This window comes from Ammospiza nelsoni, chromosome 24 (assembly GCF_027579445.1).
Source record: "Ammospiza nelsoni isolate bAmmNel1 chromosome 24, bAmmNel1.pri, whole genome shotgun sequence".
In the NCBI taxonomy this organism is placed as follows: Eukaryota; Metazoa; Chordata; class Aves; order Passeriformes; family Passerellidae; genus Ammospiza; species Ammospiza nelsoni.
This window is the reverse complement of record NC_080656.1, coordinates 5765605-5786857: the sequence shown is the minus strand read 5'-3', so window position 1 is coordinate 5786857 and position 21253 is coordinate 5765605. Positions and strand designations below refer to the sequence as shown.

Here is a 21253-nt window from a genome sequence, read left to right as displayed (position 1 = left end):
ATAATATAGAAAAAAATAGAAAATATAGGAAAATAATATAGAAAAAATAGAAAATATAGGAAAATAATATAGAAAAAAATAGAAAATATTGGAAAATAATATAGAAAAAAATAGAAAATATAGGAAAATAATATAGAAAAATATAGAAAATATAGGAAAATTAAATTATAAAAATATAAAGCGACAGAGATGGATAAATATTTAAACACCTCCCTTCTGGTGGTGGTTTTGCCCAGGGTGATGCTGCCCGGGATGATCCCAAACCCATGCGGGAGATGCTGTGGCACTTTTTGCGCTCCTCGAGTGCCACCTTGGGGCCAGGCAGCGCTCCCAGCCTGGAATCCCCGCAGAACAGCGGAGGAGCTGCTCCCTCCCGCTCCTCGTTAATCGCAGAAAGCTCATCAGAGCTCGGGCCGATCGTTTGGAGGGAGGGGAATTGCAGGGAAGGAGCAGCTCTGGGATGAGAGGGAGAGGTTTGGATATTTGGATATTCCCTGCTGCCAAAATCCGCTCCAGAAAGGCATTGAGGACTCACTGTGTGCTTGAGAAACTCCCTGTAATTCTGTTTTTACCCCCAGTATTCTTCCAGCATTTCTCCCACCCCGGGGATGTTTTAGGCTTTAATTCATAACCTGGCAGATCCAAGGGGATTTGGATCCTTTGCTCGTGCTTTGATTTATCCCAGCACAGATCTCCCTCCACACGAACTAAAATTCAGGATTATAACTTTAAATCTCTGCAGCTTGAGCCTTCTGGTTCACACACTCCAAAAGCAAGTGGGGAATTTATTTCTTCCTGACAGGATATAAATTCTCCTCTCTGCCAAATGACACTGAGTGATGGATAAAGATACTTGATGTATATTTACAAATAATTTTGAATTTGTTTGCTTGAAATATGGTCAGGACAATCTATTCATTGCTGCCTTGCTTTTATTCATGAATAATAAACATCTTTTACTGCAAAGCAGAACTTGCTGCCTTGGAGAGATTGGAATTTATCTGTTCAGTGAATTTTTTTGGCAGCTCTGTTTGCTCGTGACCCCTTCCAGTTCCAGGCTTGACCAGGGCTGGATATTGTGGCCAGGAGCTGGATTTTTGTGCACTTTGCATGGCTGATTGCCAGGGTTTAATGATCCTTTTGCCACATGCATGCACAGCCAGTGGGGAGTGAAAATGGAGAGGAATTTGGTTCAAGTGGAGTTTTCCTTCTTCCAATATTCCAGAATTGTCCCTGTGGCCATCAAGGAATGCCCTGAGTGTCTCCTGATTTTGGACTGTGGGTCCATAAACGGATTTTGGGGCTTGGCTGGGGGCTGAACCTTTCCCACAAGAATATGAATTTCAGTTTGTTTGTGTTTTGAAGCTGTCAGATCAACTCCCAGCTCTTATTCCCAGTGAAACCAAACACCTGAGTCAGGGGTGGGAGAGTCTCTAAGGATGGGAATGAACAGCCAAGGAGATTTTGGGAATCCTGTCAGCCTGAGCATTGCTGCTGAAATCTTCATCTCAGCTGTCAGACCGGTGATTCCTGAACCCAGCCTTCATTCTCCCTCAGAGCTGAGGTGTTCAATCTTGATTTTAAAGACTCCAAACGACAGAGCATCTGCCATGTCCCAAGGCAAAGCCATTGCAGTGATTAATTACCTGCACTGCTAAAAATGAGCACCTCATTACCAGCCTGGATTTGAAATTTGATGTTGTTCCAGCGTTAGGGAAAGCTTATTCCAAACCCAGCCTGAGTAAATAAATGGGATTTTGCACATCAGATCTAAATTAAATAAGAAAAGGCAGAGAGGGGGGCAGTGATTGATTTTGGAGATTATCTGTTTTCCTTTTTATTAGCAGAAGTCCATAAATTTCTACGGATCTCCCTGTAATTGTCAGTTATAATCAATTAAATATATTGACTGCTCTGTGCAAGGCTATAAATCCTCACTAAATTCTATAGGTTTCACTCACAATGGACTTGAAACCAACTAAATTTCTGGGGAACTACACAACCTAATCCTGTAGGACATTCCCTCTAAGAGATATAGGCTTGTACTTGGCAGTTTGTCAAGGAAGCAATTACACCCTCTCCATAAATCCCATTTTTTGTTGGGTTTATGGATTTCCCTTCTTTCTTCCTTTCATCATTTCGTGTCAGCTGCGACGTTCTGAAAGAAATTCAATTTATTTGAAATACAGTAGGGTAGGAAAGAAGGGGTCAGAAGGCCTCCAAATGACATTTGAAAATGAAATATAGAATTCAGAGCAGAGTGGGAGGGCTCATGAGATTAGCTGGAGGATCAGGGTTTTTTTAGCAAGATCAAGTGGCTGAAAGTTGGAGTCACAAGGGCTTATATTGGAAATAAGATGTCCATTTTTCTAAGAGCTGCAATAATTAAGAACTGAGAGAAATCCCCAGGAAGGATGTAGAAAATTCTCTGCTGCTTGGCACCTAAAATCAAGATTGGAGGTCTCTAAAATGCCTGAGTGTGATGAGTGACACGCAGGGATCAGCAAATGAGATATTTCACTTCTCCCATTATTGTAATGATCCCTTGCAGGCTCAAAAGCCACGGGAAGAACCTTTTATTTCTCATAATCCACTCAGAGCCAGACACGTTCCTAAGGGCTGAAACTCTTATATTTTGGGCAAGAAATAACAAATGGAGCTTTGCACTCTGAGCTTCCCTGGGGGTGTTCACTGACCAGAAATGTCTCTTTTTTATCTCCTCAGCTTTGCAGCCAAACCTCCTCTCCTTCCCTCAGCAGCAGGGCAGCCTCCTCCTCTCCCAGCCCGGCCCCAGCCTGGCCTCGCAGGTAAGAACACACCTGAGGGTGGGTAAGAATGTCGCAGACATCCTTTCATGAAAATCCTTTTCTTGAGATTTTTTTCTTCTTGAGAAGCTGGGAGGCCTCAGGAACAAAATGCAAACAATGGTTATCTGCTGCTGTGGAATGCAACAGGTGCATCTGGGATTGGTCTCGTGTGGTTGTTTCTAATTAATGGCCAATCACAGTCAGCTGGCTCAGACAGAGAGCTGAGCCACAAACCTTTATCATTCTTTTTTTTTCCTATTCTTAGCCAGCCTTTTGATGAGAACTTTTTCTTCCATTCTTTTAGTATAGTTTTAATGTAATATATATCACAAAATAATAAACCAAGCCTTCTGAACATGGAGTCAACATTCTCATCTCTTCCCTCACCTGAAAACCCCTGTGAGCACAGTCACATCAGAACACACCTGGGTGTGTGTAAGAACACACCTGAGGGCGTGCCAAACTCCCCCTGCTGCTCTAGGGAGGGCAGATGGCGCCGGAAACATTCTGGTTTTTTATTTCTGTGACTCTGAGCATGTTTTTTGGGGTGTTTTGGACAGGCTGTGGGTCGCTCTGGCCTGCCTGGCTCCTCGGTTGAGCCCCACCTGGACGTCCCCCAGCACCTGCAGGTGGCAAAGCACCTGACCCCAGCAGGGGCATCTGAGGAGCCCAGCGACCTGGAGGAGCTGGAGAAGTTTGCAAAGACTTTCAAACAAAGGAGGATCAAGCTGGGGTTCACACAGGTGAGAGGGAAGGGGTGGGGGGAATTTGGGGCAGAGCTGTGTGTCGCTATAGGACACGAAAAAACACAAGCGCACACCGCTGTTCTCAAGGTGAGGAAAAAGGGAAGTTTATTTTCTGATTTTAACATTTATAGTTTTCTAAGAGTGACAGTGGATTGGAGGATGACAGTGCCACTCCTCCAATGGCACTGGACAGACCAACAGCCCATCAACTCTCCCCTCCTCCATAAAAGAATGCAAAGCAAGGAGTTATTTACAGAAAGTGTGTGAGAGAGTTCACTACAAGAATATCAATATCAGAAGGCTTAGAAAATCTTAAAAAACCAGGGTGACATCTGTGGGTGAAGGAAAGGCTGGGTTAGGTAAATTTGGGTTATTTTGCAGCATTCCCTTCCAAATTCACAAAGAGAAAAACCCATCCTAGCACCTCACCACCATAACCTCAATGTCTGCACATTTTCCAATATTCAGAGGTGGGGGCAGACTCCTGGGGGGATCAATCCCCTTTCCCTGGCAGGCAGGTCATGGAAACAAGGCTGAAGCTATGCTGGCAGCAGCCTGAGGGGAAGTTAAGGCTACAAGAGGAATAAATCCTTCACTGAAAGAATGATTGGGCTCTGGAGCCACCTGCCCAAGGAAGCGGTGGAGTCACTGGATGTGGCACTCAGTGCCAGGGTTTATGTGATGAGGAGGTGTTGGGTCATAGGTTGGACTCAATGATCTCAAAGGTCACAGTCACAGCATCACCAGGTTGGATGAGACCTTCAAGATCATCAAATCCAACCCAGCCACAACACCTCACCTAAACCATGCCACATCCAGGCTTTGTTAAACACGCCCAGGGATGGTGACTCCACCACCTCCCCGGGCAGAACATTCCAGAACTTTATCAGTTTTTCTCTAAAACCTTTTTCCTGATATCCAGCCTTGGTTCAGCTTGAGAGGTCCTCTCCAGGCTGGTTAATTGTGTGCCTCTGTGATTCTGCTGGGGCTGGGACAGCTGGGAGGGGTTTCCCTGTGCTCACTGTGGGCTTTGGGTGTCCCTGGCAGGGGGACGTTGGCCTAGCCATGGGGAAGCTCTACGGCAATGACTTCAGCCAGACCACGATCTCCCGCTTCGAGGCTCTCAACCTGAGCTTCAAGAACATGTGCAAGCTCAAGCCCCTGCTGGAGAAGTGGCTTAGTGATGCAGGTGGGTGACAGCAGGGCAGAAATGCCACTGGTGCCTTGGGAAGGCTGAGCTAGAACAGAGATTAGACAGAGCTAAAGAATAAAGCAGGGATTTATTAAAATCTCCTCAATGGATGCACCTTGGGCAGCACAAGAGCCCAGCCAGGGCTGCACCCGAGATGAACCAAAATGGTCCCAAAATGAACCCAAGATGAACCAAAATGGTCCCAAAATGAACCAAAGATGAACCAAAATGGTCCCAAAATGAACCCCAGATGAACCAAAATGGTCCCAAAATGAACCCAAGATGACCCAAAATGGCCCCAAAATGCACGAGCGCTCCCAGGGTCTCTCCCTGGGATCAGTTCTGCTCCGTTTGCACCTTGCAGTTCATTGTCCCATTCCAGCTTTAGCCCAGGCACTCCCACCCTGCTTGTTTTTCTCTCTGCAGCCCACGGGGTTTGTGCTCCTGGGCTGAGATTTGGATCATTTGTCCTTGGTGCCCAGCTGGAGCAGGAATTGTTTTGTCTCCCTGCTCTGTGCACAGAGCTCAGCATCCCCTGATGTGAGCCCAGACCCACACACTAAAGCAGCACAGAACGTGAAAAATAGAAAAGCTGAAACCTGAAAGTCTGAAAAATAGAAAAGCTGAAACCTGAAAATCAAAAATATAAAATCTGAAACCTGAGGCATCACCAGCAGCAGGAGAGGATCCATCCAGGACCCCCAAACCCCTTCAGCCCCTCGCTGTGGGAGCTGGAGAAGAAGGGGAGCAGCTGCTGAGGGATCAGGCCAGGGGAAGCAGCTGGAAAAGGAAGGATTCCAGTGAGAGGGGAATCCCCTGGGGCAGCAGGGTTTGGGGTGGTGTCCTGTGCTGACCTCACCCTTCAGGATGTCTGAGCCATCGGTCACATCTCAGCCACCCCGAGCCAAATGCTTTGGTCACATCCTTTTCTGTGAGAAATGAATTTATTGGAACGCTCCTGGTCCCTGTCAGAGCAGGCTGGGAATCAGAATCACAAAGGAAAAACAGTGTGTGGGTTAAAACGTTTTTCTTCTTTGATTTGGGCAAGCTCGTTGATGGATTTGGAGCAATTTTAATCATCATCAGAGGGAGGATCCACAATCCACAATTAATCTACTTTAGAAGGCACCTTTAAATTAATTTAATTTATTTTAGAAGATACCAGCTACTTTCATAGGAAGCATCTGGGAATGAAAATAACTCATTATCTTCTTGGACATCTCATTTTCCCCTCCCTCCTCCCTCAGAATCTGCTCCTTTGGATTCCTCCATGAGCACCCCCAACTCCTACCCCTCAGTGAATGAGATGTTTGGACGGAAAAGGAAGAAGAGGACCAGCATTGAGACCAACATCCGCTCCACGCTGGAGAAGAGATTCCAAGATGTGAGGGGAAAATCTTTCTCTCCCTCAGCCTGGCATTTGCGAGCCTGGGGCACTGAGTCCTCTCAAGAAAAGAGGTTTTTTTGGGGGTATTTATTTGATATCAGGTTGAAGAAGCAATAAGAAAGTGTTAAACCCAAAGGAGTTCCCAATTATTTGAGAGTAGGTTAAAAAAATGCTTGAAGGAGTTAACAGGTAAAGTGTTAAACCTAAAGAAATTCCCAATTATTTCCCTGTTGAATGTTATTCTGAGGGAATTACAATTTTAGCACCATATTTCCCCATTATCACTGGGGCCAAAGCTGATCTCTGCACCCAATTCTGTTCTGAGTTGCAGAAGTGTCACAGGAGCTCTGTGGCCACAATGTCCCTTTGAGCAGCTCTTCTGAGACCCCAGAACTTTTTGCTCCAAATATTTTTCCTGAACCCATTCAAAAGTTGAACCCTTCTACTTTTTAAGCTCCAAGAATTTCAGGAAAAATCACCACAGGCATCAAAGAGAGCTTTAATCAATAGGACTAAACTGTGCCTTGGAAATTTCTCAAATCAAAACTGTTCCTGAGCTTGTTTTTCCTTTTTTTTTTTCCCTCATATCAAAACTTGCGCAGTCCTCATCAGATCATTTTAGCAGCTCATTTTTAGCTGGTAGAAGGCAATTTCTGCAATGGGAATATTATCTTGGTAGATTATATTATCCACCTCTGTTCCAGGTGGCTTTGGCATTTCTGAGCAAACCCCACAGAGCCAAAAGGAATGAAAATAAATGACTCAGGGCAGGGTGGGCTCTTTAGAAATAACCTTTAGAAAGGTTATTTCCCTTTCTAAATGAGAAAGGGGAGGGACAGGCAGTGACTTTTGTGACCTCCTGTCCCCTGGATGGTGGCAGGGCCACCAGGTTGAGGCGAGCCCAGCTCTGATTTTGGTGCTGTTAAGCTCAGAGAGGGAAGAGATTTGTGCAATACCAGGGGCAGGAGCTGTGATTCATCTCCCCCCTGACTCTGGGAGGGCTGATGTGGAACGTGAGGCATTTTGTGCTTCACAGAACATAATCTCTCACCCAAATATTTGCCCTCAGACTCAGACAGGGCTTTTGTCCCCTCCCAGCCCGCAGCCAACCCCACCCTTGTCCTCCCAGCAGCCCCTGATGCTTTTTGGGCTTTTAAACCTCCTGCTTCTCTCAGCAGAACCCCAAGCCCAGTTCAGAGATTTCCTTGTGAATTTTGGGGCTTTTTAACCTCCTGCCCCTCTCAGCAGAACCCCAGGCCCAGAGATCCCAGTTCAGAGATGTCCTTGTGTTGTTATTTGGGGCTTTTAAACCTTTTGCCTCTGTCAGCAGAACCCCAAGCCCAGCTCAGAGATTTCCTTGTGCTTTTTGGTTTTTTTTTACCCTCCTGCCTGTCTCAGCAGAACCTCAAGCCCAGAGATCCCAGTTCAGAGATTTCCTTGTGTTCTTTGGAGCTCTTAAACCTCCTGCCTTTCTCAGTAGAACCCCAGGCCCAGCTCAGAGGTCTACCTGTGTTCTTTGGGGCTTTTAAACCTTTTGCTTCTCTCAGCAGAACCCCCAACCCAGTTCAGAGCTGATTTCATTGTGGTTTTTAGGCCTTTTTTAACCTTTTGCCTCTCTAAGCAGAACCCCAAGCCAAGAGGGCTCCTTCTGCTGATTGGGGTTTTTTAAACCTGCTGCCTCTCTCAACAGACCCCCAAACCCAGTTCAGAGCAGATTTATTGGGGGTTTTTGGGGCTTTTTTAACCTGCTGCCTCTCTCAGCAGAGCCCCAAGCCCAGAGATCCCAGTTGAGAGATCTCTGTTCAGAGACTGCAGTTCAGAGATCTCCTTGCGCTCTTTGGGGTTTTTTAAACCTGCTGCCTCTCTTAACAGACCCCCAAACCCAGTTCAGAGCAGATTTATTGGGGTTTTGGGGGGCTTTTTTAACCTTTTGCCTCTCTCAGCAGAGCCCCAAGCCCAGCTCAGAGATTTCCTTGTGCTTTTTGGGGCTTTTTTAACCTTTTGCCTCTCTCAGCAGAACCCCAAGCCCAGCTCAGAGGAGATCTCCTTGATAGCAGAGCAGCTCTCCATGGAGAAGGAAGTGGTTCGGGTCTGGTTCTGCAACCGGCGCCAGAAGGAGAAGCGGATCAGCTGCCCCATGCCATCCCCCATCAAATCACCCATCTACAACTCCAGACTGGTGAGGGGCTTGGGATGCAGCCACCTGACTGCAATCCCACCCAAAATTTATCATTTTTATATACATAATTATTTATATATTTATATATATATATATATAACATATATATATTTTATTATATATATGTATAATTTATTTTTATTCCATCCATTGAAAACAATCAGCTAAATTATAACAATTCATTAAGCGATAATTCTGTTTATTGAAAAAAATGGAAAGAAAAGAAATTAAGTGATAATTCTGTTTGTTGAAAACATTGGAAAGAAAAGAGAAGTTTCCTAGGAGGAATTGATTAGTTTAATTGTCGGATAATTTGTCAAATCATGATGCGATCCCAAAGCTTTTCCCCTTGAGATTGATGAAGAAAAGTCTTTCCCAAGAAAGGGAGGGTGAGGGATTTGGGATTCAGCCACCTGAGTGGAATCTCACCCAGAATTTATTATTTAAATATACATATATAATTGTGTTTGATATATGTATATATATATATATATAATTTATTAATTATATATATATGTATAATTTATTATTATTCCATCTATTGAAAACAATCAGCTAAATTATAACAGTTCATTAAGTGATAATTCTGTTTATTGCAAACACTAGAAAGAAAAGTTTCCAAGGAGGAATTGATTAGTTTAATTGTAGGATAACTAATTTAGTCAAATCATGATGCTATCCATGTATATATAATTTATTATTTTCAATGGATAGAATAATAATCAGCTAAATTATGATAATTCATTAAGCAATAATTCTGTTTATTAAAAACACTAGAAAAAAAAATTTCCTAGGAGGAATTGATTAGGATAATTGAGTCAAATCATGATGGTATCCCAAAGCTTTTCCTCTTGAGATGAATGAAGAACAATCTTTCCCAAGAAAGGGATGGTGAGGGGCTTGGGATTCAGCCCCCTGAGTGGAATCTCACTCAGAATTTTTATATATATATATATATATAATATAGATATGACAGATATGTATAATTTATTATTTATATGAATATAATTTATTATTATTCCATCCATTGAAAACAATCAGCTAAATTATAACAATTCATTAAGCAATAATTCTGTATATTGCAAACACTGGAAAGAAAAGACAAGTTTCCTAGGAGGAATTGATTAGTTTAATTGTAAGATAATTTAGTCAAATCATGATGCCATCCCAAAGCTTTTCCCCTTGAGATTGATGAAGGAAATCTTTCCCAAATTAATGGGAGATGAGGAATGGCATGCGCTGATATCAATTTAGCTGCTTTTCTGCTGCTTCATTTAAGAGTTGCTTGGTGCCTTTGCCATTTAAAAGCAGCAGGAGCCTCCTCAGTGGATAAGAGACAAAATTTCGGAAATCCAAGATAAAATTCAGATTCTGCAGTTCCTGGCTTTTGGAATGCAGGGGGCTGTGCAGGCAGTGCAGGATGTGATTTCTCCCCTCTCAGGTCTCTACCTCAGGCTCCTTGGGGCCCCTCTCCGTCAATCCCGTGCACAGCACCATGCCTGGGACTGGTGAGCCTTGGGGACCCTCCCTTCCCTCCTTTGCCCTCTTCTCCCTGACCCCTCCATTTCTGGGTCACATCTGCAGGATAATCTCAGTCAGAGCCTTGGCTTGGGCCAGAATATGTGGGTAGAACAGCCCAGCTGTGCTGTGGGGTGAAACCATGGAAAACACCGGGCAGAAGGACATTTCCACAGAATCCTGGGCTGGGGTGGTCACGTTTGGGAGCCAGGCACAACTGGAGCCAAATAAAGGGTGGGTTAGAGTCAGATCTCTAGGGGTGGAGACCAGATAAAGGGTGGAGATCAGAAATTCCCAGATAGAGGAACAGGGACATTCCTGGGGTCCCCCAACTTCCCCAGGGCAGGGAATCAGAGCCAGATAAAGGGTGGGTTAGAGTGAGATCTCCTTGGAGAGCTGAGATTCCCAAATAGGGGAACAGGGGATATTCCTGGGGTTCCTCAGGGCAGGGAATCAGAGGAACCACATAAAGGGTGGGTTAGAGTCAGATCTCCGTGGACACCAAAATTCCCAGATATAGGAACAGGGGACATTCTTGGGGTTCCCCATCTTCCCCAGGCAGGGAATCAGAGCCAGATAAAGGATAAAGGGTTAGAGTGAGATCTCTGTGGAAAACAAAAATTCCCAGATACAGGAACAGGGGATATTTCTGGGGTCCCCCCACCTTGCTCAGGGCAGGGAATCAGAGCCAGATAAAGGATGGGTCAGTGTCAGATCTCTGTGAAGATCAGAGATTCCCAGATAGAGGAACAGGGGACATTCCTGTGGTCCCCTCCACCTTCCCCAGGCCAGGTAAACAGGAGGGCCAAATAAAAGGGTGTGTTAGAGTCAGATCTCCTTGGAGGCCAGAAATTCCCAGATACAGGAACAGAGGATGTTTCTGGGGTCTCCTACCTTCCCCAGGGTAGGAGCAGGGAATCAGAGCCAGATAAAGGGTGGATCAGTGTCAGATCTGCTTGGAGACCTGAGATTCCCAGATACAGGAACAGGGGACATTCCTGGGGTACCCCATGTTCCCCAGGGTAGGAGCAGGGAATCAGAGCCAGATAAAGGGTGGGTCAATGTCAGATCTCTGTGAAGACCTGAGATTCCCAGATACAGGAACAGGGGACATTCCTGGGTTCCCCCCACCTTGCCCAGGCCAGGGAATCAGAGGAGCCAGATAAAGGGTGGGTCAGTGTCAGTTGTCTGTGAAGGCCAGAAATTCCCAGATACAGCAACAGGACGCTTATGGCATCCCCTCCTCTTCCCCAGGGCAGGGAATCAGAGCCAGATAAAGGTGGGTCAATGTCAGATCTCTGTGGAGACCAGAGATTCCCAGATACAGGAACAGGGGACATTCCTGGGTCTCCTCCACCTTCCCCAGGCTGGCATCAAGGAGCCACGGGGTGGGCACAGGGATGGGGTGGGCGTGCTGGGGCAGGAGGAGCTGCCAGGCTCACGGTGCTCTGTCCCTCACAGTGACATCCTCGTGCTCCCCAGGGAACTCCAGCAGGCCCTCGTCCCCTGGCAGTGCCCTCCATGCCAGCAGCCCTGGCACAGCCCAGAGCAACTCCAAAGCTGCCATGAACTCCTCTGGCTTCAACTCTTCAGGGTAAGGCTGAAAAAACCCCACAAAAAAAAACCCCAAACCAACCCAGGGCATCGGGGAAAACACCGGGATCTCCAGGAAGAACAGGAAAACCCTTAGGGATTCCAGCAGCGTGGGGTGTTCCTGTGTGACCTCTCAGGGACAGGGGGGGGTTGTTCGGGTACATAAGTTGGATTTGGTGATATCTGAACAAGATATTTGGATTTGAGCTAGATATCTCGATTAGAAGAGAAAGCGTTGCCAAATGAGTTGGATTGTGGGCTAGACCCAACCTGTAAAATGTGGATTTGAATACAGATTTTAAATATTAGGAAGTGTCCCCATTCCTGTCTTCATACAAAATCTATTAGTTTTGACTCTTAGAGGGAAAAAAACCCAAAATTACTTCTTGTGAAAGTTCTCAGAGTCTGACCCAAGTGGTCAGGCTTCAGAATTTGATCCAACATCTTAGAAAAACAGGTTCTGTGCAAAATGCAATGCCAGGTTTAAATGTACCAAAGGTTTGAAAGTTTTTGTGTTAAAAAAAAAAAAAAAAAAAGTGGGTCCCTTCCAGCTGAGGGTTTTCTGGGATGCTCAGGAGTGGCAGGATGTGATTTCTGCAGGATGTGCTGACCAAGGTCAGGTTGTGTGGTGGTGTTTGAGGGTCCAAGGACAAGGGAAAAGATGAGAATCTTGACTCCATCTTTCAGAAGGCTGATTTATTATTTTATGATATATATTGTATTAAAAGAAAATGATCTATTAAAACTATACTAAAGGATAGAAGAAGGGATTTCATCAGGAGGCTTGAAAGGAATAGAAAGGAATGACAATAAAATCTTGTGGCTGCTCACAGCCTCGACACAGGTGGCTGTCATTGGTCATTGAGTAAAAACAATTTAATAATTCTCCAAATCACATTCCAAAGCAGCAAAACACGGAGAAGCTGAAGCTTCTCAGCTTCTCAGGAGAAAAGATCTGGTGAAAGGATTTTCCATAAAATATGTCTGTGGTGAGGTTGAGAATCAGGATGATTTTCACTCAGAGATGGAACTTTTTATTAATTTATTCATTTATTTGTTGTTGCATGCCGCCCACAGCTCCTGGTACCGATGGAACCAGCCCACCTACCTCCACTGAGAGCTGGAGCAGCGAGGGCAGGAGCAGCTGTGCCTCCAGGCCGTGCAGCGCCCACGAGTGATGCTCGGGGCCTCCAGTGCCTTCCACGGCCGCCTGCGCCAGGATCCGCCAGCAGCGGGGCTGTGCCGGGACTCAAACTGCAGCCCAGCCCCACAGTGGCACTGTCCCCCTTGCCCAGCCCCACAGTGGCACTGTCCCCCTTGCCCAAGCCCCCAGAGTGGCACTGTCCCCTTGGCCAAGCCCCCGCGGTGGCACTGTCCCTGCAGCTGTCCTCGCATGGCTCCTCCGCTTGCAGCGCCGCATCCTCCCGGGCAGGGCTCCTGTGCAGGGCTCTCCTCTCTCTGTCTCTGCCTCTCTCTTCTCTGTCCCCGTGCCGCCCCAGAGGTCCCCAAAAGGAAGGAGGGTCCCTCCTGCTGTCCCTGTCACGCACAGCCCCCAAACTGAGCCGAGGTTTGAGTTCATTTCACCGCAGCCCCGTGGCTGGGTGGGAGCCTTGGTTTGCCCCCAAGGCTCTCCATCCGCTTGCTTTGCTCCTGCTCCCCTTTCTAAAGGTGCTTTTTGTTGTTTTATTTTTCTTCCTTTTTTTTTTTTTTTTTTTGTTAATTAAGTATTTTAGAGCCTTCTTATTTTTTCCTTTAAAAAAAAAAAAAAAACCAAACAAATAACCAAAAAAAAATAAATTGTCTTTTGCAAAACTTGTGTCCAGGTCTTGTTATTGCTGGAAACCTTGGGGGAAATTGGGATTTGTGTTGATTTACACAAATGAATGGGATGAAAATGAATCTTGGCCTTCTCTTTTTAATTTTTTTCCTCTTTTATTGGGTTTTATCTGATACTAAATAATAACAAGCTATTATTGAGATGCCCTCTGGTCTTTGAGCTGGAAGGAATTTATTTTCTGTTCTCTGTTTTTGTGCTCATGTAGTGTTGCTTGAGGTTGGTGTGTGCAAGTGGTTGGGAATTCCATAAGATTCCAAAGGAAATGTCAATTTTCACAGCCAATGGTTACAATTCCACTCTTACTTTTCCTTTATTTTTAATTAATTTTGGCTGATATGGGTATTTAAGATTAGCAGATAAGGACAAATTTAAACACTAATCTGAACCTTTGGGCCACTCTGTCTTATTTTACTTCCTGCATGACTTTGGAGAAAGGACTTGATCCCTGATAGGCAATGGTGATGAAAATCCAATTTCCTTCTCCCAGTGCTCAATTTGTGCCAAACTGCAGAATTTAGGAAATTATGAACATCCCAACTGATTCTCCTGCCACCCATCACCGAGGACATTTATTAACCCAAACCCCTGCACTGCTGTAGTTTCCAGTTTGTTCCCACTGTGAAAATCTCAAATTATTTCATAGATTATCAGCAATTATTTAAACAGTGAGCTCTGATTGTCTTCATAACCTCAGCCTGCACGTTTCACCCAGGAATTCTTGAATTAACTCCTGGCAGCTGAGCTGTAATTTGTATTTTGCCTTCAGAGTTATATGACTCAGTCCAAGCTTGCAGAGGTTTGTGAGCCCCTTGATCAAAAGAGATTAAAAATAAAATTAAATCAGCTATTTCCAGTAATCTATTTCCAATTTACTGTACATCCACATGCTCTTAGAGCCTTGAGAAGATACATTAAAATCCAAATTCACCTCTGTTCCAAACCATTCCATTCGGTTCTCAGGAATTCCTCCAAGTCATTTGCTCCCACCTGCATGAATCTTGGAATAATGTTCCAAAATAAAAAACAAAACTGGGAGGGAAACCACCAATGTGTTAAAAGCTGAATAACAGCACCTGCACGTGAATATTTAATTAAAAATAAAATTAAATCAGCTATTTCCAATAATCTATTTCCAATTTACTGTACATCCCCATGCTCTTAGAGCCTTGAGAAGATACATTAAAATCCAAATTCTGTTGGATTTTAGGTAGACTTCTGTTCCAAACCATTCCATTTGGTTCTCAGGAATTCCTCAAGTCGTTTGCTCCCACCTGCATGAATCTTGGAATAATGTTCCAAAATAAAAAACAAAACTGGGAGGGAAACCACCAATGTGTTAAAAGCTGAATAACAGCACCTGCACGTGAATATTTCCGCTGAGATCAAGGCCAAGCTGTGCCAGGCGTTGTACAAAAACATCCTGAGGGTTCACCTCCTCCCCAAAGTTTACAAACACAACGACAAATCCCTGGGGTTTATTGATAAACTGGCCCCGAGTGGGAAAACAAACAGCAGCAGTTTGCTTGCTCCACACAAAGCTCCAGCTGGAAGGGGAAGAGCTTCGTCCCCCTGGCACCCAGGAACGATTCCAGAGAGCATCTGAGGGATTCCAGAGCAGCAGAGCAGGAAATTCCAGCTTTCCAGGAGCTGGAGTCACCACCACGGCCACAGGAACAATGCAGGGAGCAGCTGGTGCCTGTGGGAACTCAGTGACCTCCTGAGCTGAGCCTGGAGCTTCTGCCCCTCTCCAAGGCTGGGCTGCCTCATAAATTGACGTTCAGCAGTGCCCAAGTCCAAGCAAGGCTGGGGAGAATTGGAAAATGAACAAATTTTTGTTGGCGTTTAATTTTTTTTTATTGTTCGTTTATTTCTTTCCACCTGTGAGGAGAGGGAGTGCAAGCTGGGGGAATGTTCCCCATGGAATGTGCCTGGAGCATCCCTGTGCTCCCTGTGCCTGCCCCTCTCCAAGGAGAGATGCTGTGGCTCATAAATTGACATTCAGCACTTCCCAAGTCCAAGCAAGGCTGGGGAGAACTGGAAAATGAACAAATTTTTGTTGGTATTTAATTTATTTTATTGTTCATTTATTTCTTTCCTCTTCTGATTTCCACCTGTGAGGAGAGGGAGCACAAGCTGGGGGAATATTCCTTGTCCTTCCCAGATTTCCCTGTGGCCTGAAGGGAGATTTTGAGCATTTCTCAGCGCCCAAATGATGCCACCAAGGTCCCTCATCGTTCCTGATGCTCACAGCCTCGGGATTTCCAGCTCTGGTAGAATTGGAATGGATCCTAACAGTCCAATAAACATTTTAGCTTAAATTCAGGCTCAGCTTTACAGAAGCTGAAACTGCAGTGGGATCCCCTTCCCCCTGCTTCAAAATGGTAGAAAAGGAGACAAAAATCAGCAAGTTTTAGCTCAAATATAAGAACAACCTATAAGCTACAATCCAATTAAAAGGATATTTGTGTGTATAACTCACAGGAGCGTCCTGTGCAGCTCACATGGCAGATCTCACTGGGAAGGGCTCTTGTGCTCTCAGTTGTTTCACTCCCATTTTCACTTCAAAATGCCAGAAAAGGAGATAAAAACCAGCAAGTTTTAGCTCAAATATAAGAACAACCTATAATCTATGATCTAATTAAAAGGATATTTGAGTGTGTAACTCCCAGGAGCATCCTGCGGAGTGCAGCACACACAGGAGATCTCACTGGGAAGGGTTCTTGTGCTCTCAGTGGTTTCACTCCCATTTTCAATTCAAAATTGTAGACAAATATCAGCAAGTTTTAGCTCAAATATAAGAACAACCTATAATCTACAATCCAAATAAAAGGATATTTGAGTGTGTAACTCACAGGAGCATCCTGTGCAGCTCACAGGAGACCTCATTCTTGTGCTCTCAGTGGTTTCACTCCAAGTGCAGAGCTCTGGCTGCAGGGGAAATTTGGCTTGTTTTGGGGACACAGTATCAGATTTTAAAGCAGCCTGAGTCAGGGATGACGCAGTGCTGACACCGAGCTGGCTGGCAGGGCTCGGCAGAAGCACAGCCCTGTCCTGTTACTCACTGCAGCCATGAACTTGGCCCCAGCTCAGCTCCTGCCTCACTCATCCTGTTCTGCACGTTCTGTGTCACATCACCCGAGTGTCCAGCACCACTCCCAGCCCGGCCTGAACCCTCCTCATCCTCCTCATCCTCCCCTCCCTGCAATCTGCACAAAGGGAGAGAGATTGGAAGAAGACTCCAGGACACTAGGCAAAACAATAGAAAAATAAACAAAAGGAAGAAAAGAAGATAAAGAGCGCCAGCACCTCCCATCCAGCCTCATCCAGCTTTATTCTCCATCACCTCTGAGTCCCTCCTCATTCTCCTCATCCTCCCCTCCCTGCAATCCGCACAAAGGTGCTCCCTGTACTCCCAGCTGAGAGAAAGATTAGAAGAAGACTCCAGGACACTCGGCAAAACAATAGAAAAAATAAAAATAAAAAGAAGAAAAGAAGATAAAGAGCACCAGCACCTCCCATCCAACCTCCTCCAGCTTTATTTATGTGCAATCCGCACAAAGGTGCTCCCTGTACTCCCAGCTGAAAGATTGGAGGAAGACTCCAGGACACCCGGCAAAACAATAGAAAAATAAATAAAAGGAAGAAAAGAAGATAAAGAGCACCAGCACCTCGCACCCAGCCTGATCCAGCTTCATTCCCCATCCCCAGGGAGGAACACGCCCAGCCAAAATAAAGTCTGGGCTCTCCGGGACGGCTCCAGCCGGGGCTGGGCGGAGGTACCGAGCGCTGTTCCCGCTTCCCCCGCCCCGTTCCCCTTCCCTGGCCGGCCCTGGTCCTGCCCCGGGGGCGGACAGGGATGCTCGGAGCGGAGCTGCGAGCCCCGGGGCAGGGACAGCGGGGCAGGGACGGCGGGGATGCGGCGGAGCATCCTCGGGGGATGCGGCGGGGCCGGGCCGGGCCGGGCTGGGTGGGCAGGGCCGGGCAGGGCTGGGAAGGGCCGGGCAGGACGATAAAAAGTTCCCGGAGCTCTGGCACCGCCTCCCCGCCCGGGCAGCCCCAGCCGGGCGCAGGTGCCGGGAGCGCAGAGCCGGAGCGGGGTGAGGATTTGGGGTTTTGGGGTACCCCCGTGCTGGGATGGGGATGGGGTCTGGTCCCTCCCGCTGCCAAAGCACCTCTGCCCTCAGAGGGAGGGTTGGGGTTGTGGTTTGTTTTCCCGCTGGGGAAATTTGGAGACGGCGCTCACGGCAGGGGGACCGGGTTTGTTCCGCTTTTTGTGGGGTTTTTCCCCACGCTGTCCGGGATTTCCGTGGATGGGCTGGGTGCTCGGGGTGGGCACGGCTCTCTGCCCTGCTGACGCTGTCCCTCCGTGCCCAGCAGGATGGTTCCCATCGCCCTGGAGGTGAGCTGCAGCTTTGCCGCCTGGCTGTGTCTCTACAGCTGCCTCTGCCGCTGCAACAGGCAGCGCTCCTGCAAGTGGAGCTGTCGCCTGGTGACCCTCCTGCACGGGCTCCTTGTCACCTGCCTCTCGGCCTATGTCCTGTTCCTGGATGGCCCCTGGCCCCTGACCCACGCAGGTATGGCTGGAATCTCACCCTCACCTGTGCTCACCTGGCACAGGTGGAGGAAGGGGATGATTTCCTCTCCTCTCACAGCTGTGTGTTTGGGGCCAAATTTTAATTCCACTGCTTCTTTTTCCACCACTTCTCACTGTTAATCCTTTTATTATTTTAATTTTTTTTTTTTTTGGCTAGTCCACGTACAAATTGAAAGTTTCCAGGCTGGCAGCTTGAGGTTATCGCAGCATCAGGTGTAGCGAGGCATGGAGAACAAAGTGCTTTCACATCTTGAAGGGTCCAATAACTCCTGAAATTCATCTGCAGGGTTTTGCTGTCCTTAAATCTCAGATGGTGCTGCTGATGGAGGTCTGGCTGTCCTAAAAGGCTGGAAGGAGAAAGGAAGCAGCGGTGGGGCAGGATGGGATGGGTGTGCTGGGCAGGCTGGGGTGTGAAGGGAAAGCAGAACCAAATATTGGCACCTAATTCCTGGCACTTGGATAAGGCTGGAAATTCAGGAGGAGAGAAGCACAGTCGACCAGTATTGATCTATAAAGCAGAAAAATAGAAAAAAGACTTAAATAAAACCCCAGGCTTATGCACACTTTCCATTCCAGGTTCACCAAACACCCCTCTCCAGACCCACGTGCAGGGCAGGCTGGGGTGTGAAGGGGAAGCAGAACCAAATATTGCCACCTAATTCCTGGCACTACTTGGATAATGTTGGAAATTCAGGAGGAGAGAAGCACGATTGACCTGTACTGATCTATAAAGCAGAAAAATAGAAAATCTTAAAATAGAAAAATCTTAAATAAAACCCCCAAGCTTATGCACACCTTCCCTTGCAGGTTCACCTAATACCCCTCTCCAGATTCACGTGTGGGGCAGGCTGGGGTGTGAAGGGGAAGCAGAACCAAATATTGCCACCTAATAGTGCCACCTGATTCAGGAAATTCAGGAGGATAAACACACAATCCACCTGTACTGATCCATAAAGCAGAAAAATAGAAAATCTTAAAACAGCCTGGGGTTTTATTTAAGATTTTTCTTACGCACACCTTCCATTCCAGGTTCACCAAACACCCCTCTCCAGATCCACCTAATAGTGCCAAGTAATTCCTGGCACTTGGATAAGGCTGGAAATTCAGGAGGAGAGAAGCACAATTGACCTGTACTGATCTATAAAGCAGAAAAATAGAAAATCTTAAAATAGAAAAATATTAAATAAAACCCTGAGCTTATGCACATCTTCCATTCCAGGTTCACCAAACACCCCTCTCCAGATCCACCTAATAGTGCCAAATACTTCCTGGCACTTAGATAAGGCTGGAAATTCAGGAGGAGAGAAGCACAATCGACCTGTACTGATCTATAACGCAGAAAAATAGAAAATCTTAAAACAGCCTGGGGTTTTATTTAAGATTTTTCTTACGCACACCTTCCATTGCAGGCTCACCAAACACCCCTCTCCAGATCCACGTGCTCTCCCTGACCTTGGGCTACTTCATCTTTGACCTGGGCTGGTGCCTGTACTTCCAGACCGAGGGGGACCTGATGCTGCTCCACCACACGCTGAGCATCTGCGGCATGATCCTGGTGCTGGGGCTGGGCAAATCGGCCACGGAGGTGAACGCCGTGGTGTTTGTCAGCGAAATCACCAACCCCCTGCTCCAGACCCGCTGGTTCCTGCGGGAGATGGGCTCCTACCACACTGCCCTGGGCAAGCTGGTGGATTTCCTCTTCGTGCTGCTCTTCCTGGCGCTGCGCATTGGGGCGGGCGCGTGGATCGCGTACGGCATGGTGACGTCCCCAGAACCCAACTGGCTGCTCAAGGCTGGGTGCCTGGCCATGTACGTGGTGTCCTTGGGGTTCATGGTTGAAATCTGTCACTTTGTGAGGAGGAAATTGTGGAAAAAAGCCCCTTCTGTGGGTGCACGATCCCGTCAGGAGTAGCAGTGCGCCTGTGGAAACTGCTTGGCTGCTCGTTAATGGGCTGTAGAGGATGATCCCCTGGCTGCTGGAGCTTGTTCCTGTGAAAAGAACTCCCAAAATGACACAGAACTGACTTTCTGCTGCCCCTGGAGGAGATGGATCGGTGCTAGGAACAAGGACAAGCTGAGAGATTTGAGTGGGAACTGAGGAGCCTGGCACTGATTCCCTGAGCTCTCCAGCAACACCAGAGATTATCAACCTGCAACCACTAATTGCACAGTTTGTATGTTCTGTCCTCATTTCCAATGCAGAATAGAGAAAAATATGAAAAAAAATCCCATTTTCCTGCCAGTGGGACTGGGTAAGGGGCAAAGATTTACTGAGCCTCACCCTCCTTAATAATCCTGGATTTGGACAATGTGTAAATACTCGAGTGAAAGATTCTGAACAAGACTGAAGTGCTTGCAGGGTGTAGTGGAGTTGTCCTTTGAGTGTGTGAAGTGATGGTACTCAAGGCGAGGCAGTGTTTTACCTCCTTGTTTTTAATGACACATTTCCTTTACTGCTTTTTTCACACTTCCATTGGGTGCTGATCTCAGAGCAGAGGGATTTCTCTGGGACTGACTCAGGCCCTCACAAACAAGAGTCAGGAATTAGAATTGTGCCAATAAACTCCATGAACAGGTGCTGGCCTGGGCTGGGATTGCTTAAGAAGAATAAAAGAATAATCAGGGTTTTTGTGGGAGAGGGAGGATAGTGAAGGTCCCCCTGGATGCTCTTTCTGTTCTGGGGTTGGCTCATTTTTAAGCCATTTCAGCTGAATTCATGGCAAATGAGTCAAAAGTGTGATTATTTCCAAGAATGTTTGGGCACCAGCAGGTCTCAGAGCATGGAACAGTTCTCGCATTTTCTTTACCTCTCAGAATCGTGTTCTGACCTTTTCCCTGGGGTTTTAATGTGAATTTCCCTCTGTTCAAGGCCACAGTTCAGATTTAGCTCCTCCAAAAGCCTCGCTGAGAGCTGAGAAGCAAAAGCAGAGGTGAGGGAGGGCAGCAGTGGGGACGCGGCTCCTGCACTGCCTTTATCTCACTGAATTTGGCTCTGTTCAGGGCAGATATCAGCCTCTGGCTGGGGCTCCTCAAGGTGCCTGGAGAGATTAAAAAATAACCTGAAATGACCTCACTTTGGGCACGTTCCCTGAAGGCACTGCAGCTGTGAACCCGGGCAAGTTCCTGGGCCGATGTTTTTTTGGGACAGCAGGAGCCAGAGTGGCCTCCTGAGGTGTGGGCACCTGCCAGGCTCTCTGTGTTCCTTCCAAAACCTCCTCTGAGTCATGGAACTTTAATAAAGTCATGTTCTCCTTTGAAAAAGAACCGATGGCCACGATGTTCTTTTGTTCTGGGTCTTGAGGGGAGGCTGAGGATGCCAAAGCCACTGGAGCATTCCCTTTGTGCAGCTCAGGAACAGAGAGGGGCTGAGGAAATGAGCCCAGGCTGGAGCTGTGGGGCT

General features: G+C 46.8%; 2 protein-coding genes across 3 annotated transcripts in view; both read left to right on the top strand.

The window, feature by feature from the left end:
* The window catches only part of POU2F3 (POU class 2 homeobox 3), a 51463-nt gene extending 38768 nt beyond the window's left edge, over positions 1-12695 (top strand). The window contains 8 exon segments of the mRNA XM_059488364.1: positions 2725-2807; positions 3368-3550; positions 4601-4742; positions 5993-6129; positions 8150-8311; positions 9753-9819; positions 11291-11423; positions 12500-12695. Coding sequence (XP_059344347.1) covers positions 2725-2807; positions 3368-3550; positions 4601-4742; positions 5993-6129; positions 8150-8311; positions 9753-9819; positions 11291-11423; positions 12500-12539 — 947 coding nt within the window. The 3' untranslated portion in view covers positions 12540-12695.
* A 4011-nt stretch (positions 12696-16706) lies between these two features.
* Positions 16707-21117, top strand: LOC132083632 (TLC domain-containing protein 5-like). 2 transcript variants are annotated; one of them, XM_059488428.1, is made up of 3 exons: positions 16707-17035; positions 17637-17833; positions 19263-21117. In XM_059488428.1, the coding sequence occupies exons 2-3, from the start codon at positions 17638-17640 to the stop codon at positions 19763-19765; spliced, it is 699 nt and encodes a 232-aa protein (XP_059344411.1). In that variant the 5' UTR covers positions 16707-17035; position 17637; the 3' UTR covers positions 19766-21117. The 2 variants fall into 2 exon arrangements, with proteins under 2 accessions (XP_059344411.1, XP_059344410.1); XM_059488427.1 differs by lacking the exon at positions 16707-17035 and adding an exon at positions 17312-17356.
* The last annotated feature ends 136 nt before the right edge of the window (positions 21118-21253 follow it).

What these genes read in the sequence shown, in the direction of transcription:
- LOC132083632 (XM_059488428.1), top strand. Translation starts at nt 17,638, where the DNA reads ATGGTTCCCATCGCCCTGGAGGTGAGCTGCAGCTTTGCCGCCTGGCTG. An exon ending in CTGGCCCCTGACCCACGCAG is followed by an intron (nt 17,834 to 19,262) that starts GTATGGCTGGAA and finishes CTTCCATTGCAG; the next exon opens with GCTCACCAAACACCCCTCTC.